Source organism: Zonotrichia albicollis, chromosome Z (genome assembly GCF_047830755.1).
Source record: "Zonotrichia albicollis isolate bZonAlb1 chromosome Z, bZonAlb1.hap1, whole genome shotgun sequence".
NCBI lineage: Eukaryota > Metazoa > Chordata > Aves > Passeriformes > Passerellidae > Zonotrichia > Zonotrichia albicollis.
This window is the reverse complement of record NC_133860.1, coordinates 52,323,791-52,334,753: the sequence shown is the minus strand read 5'-3', so window position 1 is coordinate 52,334,753 and position 10,963 is coordinate 52,323,791. Positions and strand designations below refer to the sequence as shown.

Genomic DNA, 10,963 nt, shown 5'->3' with positions numbered 1-10,963 from the left:
TTTTTCTGACCAGATACCATAAAACTTATTTGTCAGAGTAAACTAAACTTAACTCTGTAGGCTTATGATGCCTTGGTTTACAATCCAGTACATCTCTCCACTTGTGCACAAGGTTATACTTATGCCACTCCTCATGGAAGGCCTAGTTTTCTGGAAGGAAATTCCCGTAAGTTTCCTATTTCATATCCTTACATCTGTCCCTGATACCTTTACAGTGCTTTCCTCAGTCTGTTTCCTGCAGTGTTGTACTGAATACGCAGTCACTTCTCAGGCCTGTCTCTGTCCCCATGGGCAGTAAGCTCCCTGTGAGTGCATTCTGCCTGCCTTTCTCTTGCCCCTGCTCAGAGCTGGCCTCTTGGCGGGGAGGTAGTGTTGGTAGGAGCTGCATACAGTGCAAACTGAATTTAAGTGATGTTTGTGTTACACGTGTAAGTTGTTGAGGCTTTTTTACCAGGAGGAGGATGGAAAAGATTTTCCATCTTCTGTGCTTCTACAAGATTTGAACCTATCTGCTTGTCCTTCAGATTTTACCTGTCATTTGGTACTGACTTTCATTTCTAAAAGTTTATTTGGTGAACTCAGATGGAATTTAAATGACTCTGAGACCCCTCTTCAGCACAGATTTATTTTTTGCAGAGCTTAAAACTACATAGAAAAGCAGGAATGCAGGAAGGATCAGTAGTAGGTAAACTTTTCCCTACATGCCAGATAAGCAAGCCTAGTCACTTCCATTTACGGCAGCATCACAGCAGTTTGAAAGAAGAGCCTAGTTAAGGAGGAATTTTTCACTTGTGGCAGAGATTCTCTCTGTAAGGGAATATATCAAGTGGGTTCAGTTTCAGATAGCTGAAAGCTTTGACATGTTAGCTGGTTAAATGGCAATACCTGATAAAATAATTTTACTATGTGATTCAGCACATTCAACACTGACCCCAAGACATATGTGTTTTAATACTAATAGTTATGAACACATTCTTGTCTGACCTAGAGAAGTCAAAATTTAGAAACATTTACTTCTGGGTATTACTTTTAGTATAAGCCATCATCTACATCTATTTCTAATTTTCTTTTTAATTAGACACCAGACATTCTGGAAACTGGAAAGCAATGTTCATTTTCTGGCAGAACAGTGGAAATTTAACACTGTTCAGTGTTGTAAAATTCCTGGTAATTATGCTGAATGTTTTGCATATTCCTTCAGGATCTCTGAACAGGACTTACTTTTGTTTTTCAATACAGTGAATGTGCAATGGCAAATGTAAATCTAGTTTCTCTTTGTGGTGCACAGAATCAACTGGAACTATGCAAAAAGGGTTTTTTTACATATGAGAAATAACATCCATAGCTTGCTGAACAGTTGTGCACTGCCAGAAGTCTTACTCTGAAAATGCAAGGGATGCCTTAAAGTACAGGCATACCCATCTTGTGTCATTTGTCTGTCTAATGTTTTGGAATTTAGCTGTCATTACTCCTGTGATGCCTTTAAAAAGACCATTAAGTCTGAACTGAGCTTTTGTCTGAGATTCAGTCTTCTGAGATAAAGGAAGACCACTTTCAGTAAAAACAAATAAAACCTGTGTGCATGTACATCCTTATTCAAGGCCTGGATTTTTCTTCTGCAATGGACGCTTTCCATTTTGAAATGTTTTCAGTGTCATTTTTCTGCAGTGCAGTGGCTCGTTTCTCTCCTAGTTTTACAGGGCAGACACTGAAGGGGCTGGCATGATGCATCACAGCTGGGTGATTATTCTGTATTATATTTTAAGCTGTGGTGTTGGAAAGATTTCAGGTTATATCATGTAAGATAAAAGTGATCAATTTTAACTGGAAATTTGGTAAAAAAAGGTCTCTGAGCAGTGTCACAGAAATGGCTATACCTGTACTATATAGTGATATATTGTGTTTTCCTGTAAAATTTAATTTCTTGATGGGAACCTAAATATTTAGCTATGTAATTCATAGTGGACAAAACATTTTGCTAAATCTACATGAACAAGATGCAAGAGATTTGGAGTCTAGTTCATTTTGAAAGCCTCAGTTTCAACTGCTAATCTTACTGCATACTGCAACAGAAAGGTCTTCCATAAGTATTTTATGTGTTATTTGAATCAGGGCTATGGACTGCTAGTTGATCTGAATTAAATGCTTTTGCTGAATAAGGATTTTTCCAGAAAATCAGAATGAGCTGTTAAATCAGTGAAATGTGAAGGGATTCTACCACTCTGCACCTATTAATATTTTTTTCCTTTTTAAAGAAAAATTGTCATCATTTAAAATATGTTAATTTCATACTAATTCTCCCAAAATATTACATTATGCAAATTATTTTTAAACCTGTGTTTTAGTTGGGTATTTCACATTTTAATTTAAATATTTATGTGCTATGTGTTTTTCTAATTGGTTTCTGTGTGCACCAGGCCCCAGGCATGGAAGAGCTGATATGGGAACAGTACACAGTGACCTTACAAAAGGTGAGTGAGTGCCTGTTATATTTTTAGTTTTCAAATATTCAAGTACTGGTTTACTCTGAGTATGTTTTGCAATAGATGTCATTATCATGTCTGAGTCTAGAGTAGGATTAATTAATTGCTCAGATCAGTTACAGTTTTTATTTTAAAGCTTAGTTGCTCCTCATACAGTAGTTTAACTCTTTAATGTTAGGAGTAAATTCAATTAACAATTTAAATGCCTTATTTGCTGCTATTTGGTCTTTCTAATGTCAGTGTGATATACCACATGTCAGCCACATAGCTAAATTCATTATTGGAGAGCCTTAAAAATGAAGCAGATGGTTCTATCAAGCAGGTTGTGGTTGATGTCCAGGCTTTGTAATAATCACTGAACAGGATTCCACTGATTTAATTTTGTAAGATAGTTTAATATATACTAGTGTAGAATCCAGTAGAAAAGCACTGTCATTAAAACTTATTAAAAGGTAGACTATAAGTGTCACTTTAAAAGTTTTCTTTTTTGAGAAAAGAGGAAGTGTCTCATAAAGTGGATCCTTTTGAATTAAAGAAAATAGAGCACTTGTGCCTGTGTCCTTTAGTAGCTGGGCTGCTACATCACAGTAGCAGGTATGCACTTTGGCTACAGTAATGGTAGTTTTCCCAGCTGTTCTGATGATCTGTGTTCAGTGAGCAGCCTGCACTGAGCTGCTCAAGTTTTTCACATCTTCTGCAATGAACTGACCCTGATGACCCAAAAGAGGTTGGTTTTTAGGTTACAGAGGTAGACAGGAAAAACATTGCAGAAGAAGATCCTAGTTCCTGTAATTTCTAGCATTTCAGATCTCTGATTTTGTGTAAGTTAGCATTACTTCTTTACCACAGAGGCAGTCTTAGGCTACTTAGATGGTGAAGGGCTACTGAACTTGCTGTATCAGCCACTACCATTAATTTTACCATTACTTTGAATCTGTTGTTTTGGTGTAAAACATCAAACTGCTTCCTATAAAACTAAGCCGTAGCAAGTAAAGTGCTGTTTTAAAAGAAAACCACATTGCTTTTTTACTCTTCAAAGAAATAATCAGTTACTGTCAACATTAGTGGAACATGAGGTGACACATGATGAACTACACATGCTGATTGGGTGTTGGGGGGAAAGCGTGAGTTTAATTTGATGTATTACTTTGCCACTATGTTAAAACGTTTTGTTCAAATGTAGCATAATTTGTAATTTTTAGTGATATGATGTGTATATTAAATAGCAGATAAAATTAAGCTTGTGTGGTTTTGTGCTCCCCTTGCTGTCAGCGGTTCAGTTATGCTAACAGCTCTCAGGTTTGGTGCTATTGATGTGTTTCCTTGGCATTCTGTGAAGCATTTCTTTGGTGTTATGAATGTTATCTTAAGACTGCTATGAATCTGTTATTTTTATGATGACAGGTTTGACATAATTAACATATTTAAAATAGTTGATTGTGACAGAGGATGATTATATAGATAATGCACAAGTTCACTAATTGCTCTTTGTAATCAACCACGATCTTGTTATTTTGATTGAGGAACTACTTAGTAATCATAATGAAGATGAGATCCTGGGCAAGCTATTCTACTTTTCCAGGCGTCACTAACTAAATAGATCTACCTAACAATGAATTTGGTATAAATAACCCATGGGATGGTGAAGCAAACTGCAGGCAAATTTTATTTTCTTTACTTAATTACTAGCAATCATAAGGCTGTAGAGGTTTTGGAAGACAGGAACTTGTCATCTTGATACATGGATGTGTAAATCTAATCTTTCTTAAATCTAGAAGTACTGTGTGGTTTTGCAACACTATGCATGCAGCTATCATATTTTAATATCTACTTAAGAGCACCATCGCTAGAACACTCATGTTCCTCTTATTTCTCCCTGACAAAATTCCTGTCAATGTATTCAAGTTTTGTTGTGTTTGGTTTTTTTGTAAAGGATTCAAAACGAGGATTTGGGATTGCAGTTTCTGGCGGCAGAGATAACCCTCATTTTGAAAATGGTGAAACATCGATAGTAATTTCGGATGTTCTCCCAGGTGGTCCAGCAGATGGATTACTTCAGTAAGCACATTTTTCTTTGTCTGGCATTTTGAGGGGTATGGCTGTAGAATACATAAAACCTTTAGACAGATGTGGTTGAAATTCTGATGATTTAATCACCTCAAGTCTTGATGCCCTCTTGAATATCTAGGTGTCCCTAAAAAAAAAAACTCAAAACAACTTAACAAGTAAACCCTACATAGAGGTGTTCATTGCTGTTGGTAAAGACATTACATTTCAGTAGTGGTGTTGAGAAGTCTTTAACAGTTAAGTATGTTTCTTTCAAGATTGCATTTCATTTAAAGAAACAGTAGAAAAACTTAGTGTCTTAAAACATCCTCCTTGTTCCTCCTTCAGTAAACATGTTTCATGATCAATCATTAGTTTCCAAGAATGACTTTAAGTCAGCCCAAATAAGGTTTGCTAAATGGTTCATTATATCTGAAATAAAAAATTATGGAAATAAAGAGTTTCTGTTGTCTTTCTGATAACTTCATCCTTGGTGAGGCAGCATCTGTCATGTACAAACAATTAATCTGTAGGCTGAGAGTTTGTGTCCTAGATCAGTTTTTCATCCTTTGATCTGAAATACCTGATGATGACTAGACGATTTGGAAGAATACCAAATAATTGTGCAGCAATAATAAATCAAGAGATTAGATTCTGTCCCTTTTGCCATGCATTTATTTTTGGTCAGAAAATGAAATGGCTGATATGGGAGTTGTTGTTGAGTAACTAAATAAAAGGGTAATTGTAAAGCATGTAACAAATAATTTTTAACAGAAGTGCCCAAATTCTACATTTTATAGCAGTGGCCCCTGCAGGCCATCACTGTTATCCATCCTGTTCCGTAATCAGCTGTGATTTGGGAATGAAATCATGTCCAGAAATTATGAAAGATCTTGGGTAAATTGGTGGTGGCAAGGGAATACCAAGATATTTGGGCACTTTCAGGCAAAACACATTCTGAAGAAAAATGAAGGTAAAGCTTTTCCTCCAAATCAAGGAATATAAGTTTAACCTTCAGAGTGGATGGGTAAAACCATCCTGTCATCTTCTGCAGGGTAAAATGAGCACATGTAGATGGACCTCTTGGCATAATATTGCAGCATTAAGTTCAATACTAGCTTTGGATGTGTGGACTATCCAGAGAGCTGTTTTAATTCCTGTGTATAAACCTGGATGAAACTGATACTGAAATATAGCATGCTGTTCTGGCATACTCATTCACTAAAAGGAATTGGAAGGGTATGAAAAGAGGCACAAAAATCATATAGGAGTTAGAGTGCCTTACAAATGGAGGCTTAGAGTATATAATTTCTTATTTGCACAGAAGATTGTGATGTGATTTGATTATAATGACGATAAAATAGTTGGTACCAAAGATTTCTTTCATCTAGCAGAAAATGGCAAAGTAATTTGTTGAGCTAATACTCTGATTGTAACTGGGTAGTCACCAGAAGAAACTAATATCAGGAGTGTGAGGAGTGGTAATTTGGTTTTTTTTAAATCTTCTTCACTTTCGGCATTGAAGTGTGTTTATGAAAATTATGGGGTTAAATTAATCAGTGTTATGGGGCTATTTCACAGGGGTTAGGTGAGTTAGATGTTAGTGGTCTGTTTGATATGCAGGAGGTCTGAACAGAAAAGTTAGTAATCTCAGTTGGCCTATGTTTAGGGCAAGGAGGACTTCTTCTGTATTATTGTTTTGCTGGGTTTTTTTTTTTTTTTCTCCCAATCACCTTACTACAGAGCAAATGTGTTCCAAACACCAGACTTTAAGAAAAGTGTACTGTAGTTGTACTTGTCAATATTTGCCTAAATACTGGTATGGCTGCAGCAATTTGAAGCGTTTGTGAAATTCTTATGTGAAAGAAGTCTAGCACTTCTAGGTGTAAAAAACTAGGAGTCCTGAAGGATCAAAATAAAAAAGTTTCAAAACTCTTCACAAATGTTCTTTAGAAAACATTATGGCAAGGATCTTAAGCAGAACACAGTATATACACAAAGACAGTGCTGCTCAATGTCTACTTTTTAGATGTACGGAAAGTTGCTTCTGGTATTCAGATATTGTAGAATTAATATAGCAAACACAGTTGTAAAGCAAAACTCGCTGTTAAACTGAATTAAATCCATAGGTTTCCTCTGTCAAAAAAAAAAAAAAAAAAAAAAGAACAAAAGAAGAAATTTTGCTCTGCTGTTTTCATGAAGACTCCTCTTAAATCTTCTCTTTCCTTTTTTATCTCCCTTCCCATTTCCAGAGAAAACGACCGAGTGGTCATAGTTAATGGGACCCCGATGGAAAATGTTCTACATTCTTTTGCAGTTCAGCAGCTTAGGAAAAGTGGAAAGGTGGCCACCATTGTAAGTAAATTCCAAATATATTCAGTGTACAGTGGTATGTAACCAGTCAGGATTTTGGTTTTCTTCTATAAAGAGTATAAAGGCAAAAGCAAAGCAGTCCTTTGCCATATGCGAAGTACAAAACAAATAAAGCAAAGACATACTTTCTGCAGGTGAAACAAATGGAAATTAATCAACACTATGACAAAGTTACCTTGTTGAATAACTGAGAATAAAATGTTTATTTTATAATGTGGTATAAATGTTTTATAACGAGTGGTACAAAATAGAAGTTACATGAGGCAAATTATGTTCTGCATACACAGATCTTGTCCAATAATAAATAGAATGTTGTTCTTCCTTCTTTTTGTCCCCAGCATATATCTGAAACATGAAGAATATTCATCTGTTCAGTTTCACATTCTGATCTTTGATAGGAGTTTGTTTGTTTGTTTGTTTTCTGTTGTACTGTACAGGTAGTGAAAAGACCAAGGAAAGTGCAGGCTGCTGCGCTGCAGAGAAGCCCCTCTCTTGACTATGAGGACAGAGCTTTGGATGTAATGGATGACCATGCAGAATTTGATGGCAAAAGTGCTCGAAGTGGCTACAGTGAGAGAAGCTGGCACAGTGGGAATGGAGGGCGCAGCCAAAGCTGGGGAAACAACCTGGATCAGAGCTACAGAGAAGAGCACGACCGAGGGCGAAGCAGAGACCGTGGCAGGGAATGCAGCTACAGCCGCGACCGAAGTCGTGGTAGGAGCGTGGACAGGAGCTTGGATCGAGACTATAGAAGAGATCGGAGCAGGGGAAGGAGCATCGACAGGGATGCTGGCTATGAGCGGGACTACAGAGGAGACTACAGCCCACCCAGTTACAGTCATGGATCTTTATCTGATCCTAGATATGGGAGGGAAATGAGGAGTCGTAGTCGGGACAGGCTTCGTTCCCGCAGTCCTTCGCCTGAAATACACCGCCAACATGAGTACCTAGGACCGCAGGATCAGAATGCACCAATCAGTGTTCTCTTAACAAAAGGCAGACATAATGAAGGTGGGTATAACAGGGGAAGAGAGGAGTCAACTTCCAGTACAGCGTGGGTTTTGGTGGGGAAAAGAGAAGAACTGAATTACTTTCTACTTTTTCAGGTTAAGAGTTGGCTTTTTAAACTGATGGTTTAAGTTGTTCTTTCATTCCTTCTGGCGGATTTGGGATGCTTTTTGCGCAGAACCTTGAACTTCACCTTTGAACAAAGATTTGTTCACCCACATAATTTCAGTCTTTTCAAGCCATTGTGTCCATAGTTTTCCATTTTCTCTGCCCTTTTCTCCTGGTTCTGAGGGAAAACATGGATCTGATCACGATTCAGATTACATTTGGCACATCTACAGAAAGGTTAGCTAGAAAGGGTAAAGAGTAGACTCTGCCTTTAGTAATAAGGTTTGTTTGCGTCTGGTAGTTAAAGAATACGGAAATAGCAGCAGCTGAAATACTGAAATGGCAGTATTTCAGCCTTTCTTTGCTGAGTATTGAAGTGTGCAAATGAAAGCCAAAAGCCTGACCTTTTTTCACTGTGAAATAAGGACTTGTGCTGGAAAGCATATATGAGATTATGTTGTACATAATTTTCTGTTTGGGTTTTTTTTTGGTGGGGGGAAAGTGGTGGTTTATTTCTGGAGGGGTTGGATGTGGTTGTTGGGTTTTTTTCCGAATCCACCCTGTTGTAATTTTGACACTTTTTTTGCTCATTAAATTTTGTATGCAGGAGCTAATCTCTTTTTTTTATTGGCTCTAGCAGCAGTCCTTTTTTCTCCTTCCTTTTCTTCCTCTGCATGTAATGTTTCCACTTGTAAAGATAATGCAGATATGTATGCAATAAAGGAGAAATATAAGCTGCATTTGTTAACTTTTGTGTTTAGCTATACCGTAATAATCTCTGCCATTCATATGGATACTTTACAGACTTGCTGAAATATGGTGATCTTTTAAAGCAGGACAACATTCTGTTGTTCTAGGATGCGTGTTTTTTAGGGATGTTGCCTTTCTTTTTAAGTAGCAAATATACTGACCCAAGTAACTTAGATCACAGGGAAAGAAGGGGGCAGGGAAGGAATAAAGGAATAAAAAAAATTCCTTTGCTTGAAACAATGAAAGCATTTCCTGGAGTACAGATAGGACAGGGTCAGCATGCAGCAACTGATGAAAATAAATATTTCTGTTAGTGCTTTTAGACTCTTTTCCCCCTCTATGCTGTGCAAAATACGAATCGGAGAAGCTAATATAGTACATTTATAAGCAGCTCCAGAACAAAGGCATTGTTTTGCTGTTGAAGGTGCAGACCAGTCGTCCAACTGTAATTGGATTTGGGATATTGTTTGTTCAATAGTAATGGCAGCACAGGTATCCTAGCAGGGTTTACTAGGCCTACTTTTTTTTATTCTTTTTTTTTTCTTTTTTTTTTCTCTCATGGTATAATGGTGTTTGATGCATGAAACACTGTGTAGTTTTTAAAACAATGCATCTTTGCTCATCTTTTAAGCTCCAGTGAATTATCTTCTTGGTTCCAGAGTATGGACTCCGTCTTGGAAGTCAGATCTTCATAAAAGAAATGACCCGTACTGGCCTAGCAACCAAAGATGGCAACCTTCATGAAGGAGATATCATTCTCAAGGTCTGTTCTGGTTTTACTGCTAGCAGTTTGGCAGGCACTGGCTATAGTGGTTATTCTGAGCTAAGTCATGTTATAGTCAAGTTCACTGTTAAACTTGAGCACAATGCAGACTTGTTTGTTATTGTTGTCTTTTTTGTGTCCAGATCAATGGTACAGTGACAGAGAACATGTCTTTAGCTGATGCCCGGAAATTGATTGAGAAATCACGTGGGAAACTCCAGCTGGTTGTTCTCAGGGACCGAAAGCAGACACTGCTCAACATTCCTTGCTTGAATGACAGTGACTCAGAAATGGATGGTGAGGTTTAATGTGGATCCAAACTTCTGGACTCTGTGCAAGGACAAATAGGAGCTTATATCGTTTTGCTGTGGTAGAGTGGTATTAGGTTCTTTAAGAAAAACAATGAAAAGCAAACAAACCTAAGTAATACTCAGCAACCCTTTCTTTAGGTGAAAATTTTATAGTAACCATATAGTTATATTTTAGGAAGGGGCAAACATAGAAGGACCAATGTTGGTCTGGCAAAATCTGGCAAAATTCTTGGAGCAAGCAAATCAGGTGCATTAATAAAAATTTTTAAAACAAGTGCTTTGGACTGGTCTCTCCTTCTGAAGACATTAACATTCATGGCAGCATTCAAATGGAGGGAAGAAATGTCAGGACAAGAGGAAATTAAGTGACCCTGGATGACTGATTTCTGTTCCCAGCACCTGTTCTATTAAAGTGTGTGAGCTGTATCTCTCAGCTTGAGCTTGCTTTGGGAAGAGCTCAGAATGTTTGGGAGAGTGGGATGTGGAACATGATACCTGCTTTTCTGGTGTCAGAATATGGGGTGGAACTTCCTGTAGGTTTAACTGTGAAGTCTGAGGTGCATTTCAAATCCAAGGGCCACTCTTGTTTCCTTTGCTGCTAAAGGGCAGTGATGTGGTGCCTGTTGATGTGAAGGTGGTCTTTGGTTTGGAAACCTCCATGACATTTCAAATCAAAGCCTGCTAGCACTAGCTAATGCACATGGTATGTGTGGTATGCTCAAAGTAGTTATTGATGTGAGTGTGTTTGTTAAAAGTTGTGTGAAACTTTCTTGAAATATTTTGGGAGGGTGGAGGGGTGGAAGCACTAAAAGGCACTTTTTGAATCTTTGTCAAATCCAACTTGAGATGAGAGTGGGCTGAAATATTCAGTGTATCCTCTATCTGAAAACTTCGTAAATACATAGGCTGATCAGGTGAACAGATAACTTAAACAAATCCCGCATGTCTTCATTTGCATTTCATATCTTTGCAGATATTTCTGAAATAGAGTCAAACAGATCATTCTCCCCTCAAGATGACAGATCACATCATTCTGATCTAGATTCACATTCATCCAATGAAAAACTGAAAGAGAAACCAAAGTAAGAAATGTTCTTTAGTTCATTTTCCTCTTGCTTATC

At 37.5% G+C, this 10,963-nt stretch overlaps 1 protein-coding gene across 7 annotated transcripts in view; it reads left to right on the top strand.

Annotated features, from left to right (window-relative positions):
* Positions 1 to 10,963, top strand: part of TJP2 (tight junction protein 2) — a 62,375-nt gene that overhangs the window by 38,177 nt on the left and 13,235 nt on the right. For 6 of the 7 annotated variants that reach the window (XM_005490940.4, XM_005490939.4, XM_074533200.1 and 3 more), the window contains 7 exons: positions 2,418 to 2,471; positions 4,417 to 4,541; positions 6,782 to 6,884; positions 7,340 to 7,913; positions 9,428 to 9,531; positions 9,675 to 9,828; positions 10,816 to 10,924. In XM_005490940.4, the coding sequence (XP_005490997.1) occupies positions 2,427 to 2,471; positions 4,417 to 4,541; positions 6,782 to 6,884; positions 7,340 to 7,913; positions 9,428 to 9,531; positions 9,675 to 9,828; positions 10,816 to 10,924 (1,214 nt within the window). In that variant the 5' untranslated portion in view covers positions 2,418 to 2,426. Of the gene's footprint in view, positions 1 to 112; positions 167 to 2,417; positions 2,472 to 4,416; positions 4,542 to 6,781; positions 6,885 to 7,339; positions 7,914 to 9,427; positions 9,532 to 9,674; positions 9,829 to 10,815; positions 10,925 to 10,963 lie in introns of all 7 variants that reach the window. The other variant, XM_026795786.2, reaches the window with a different exon arrangement.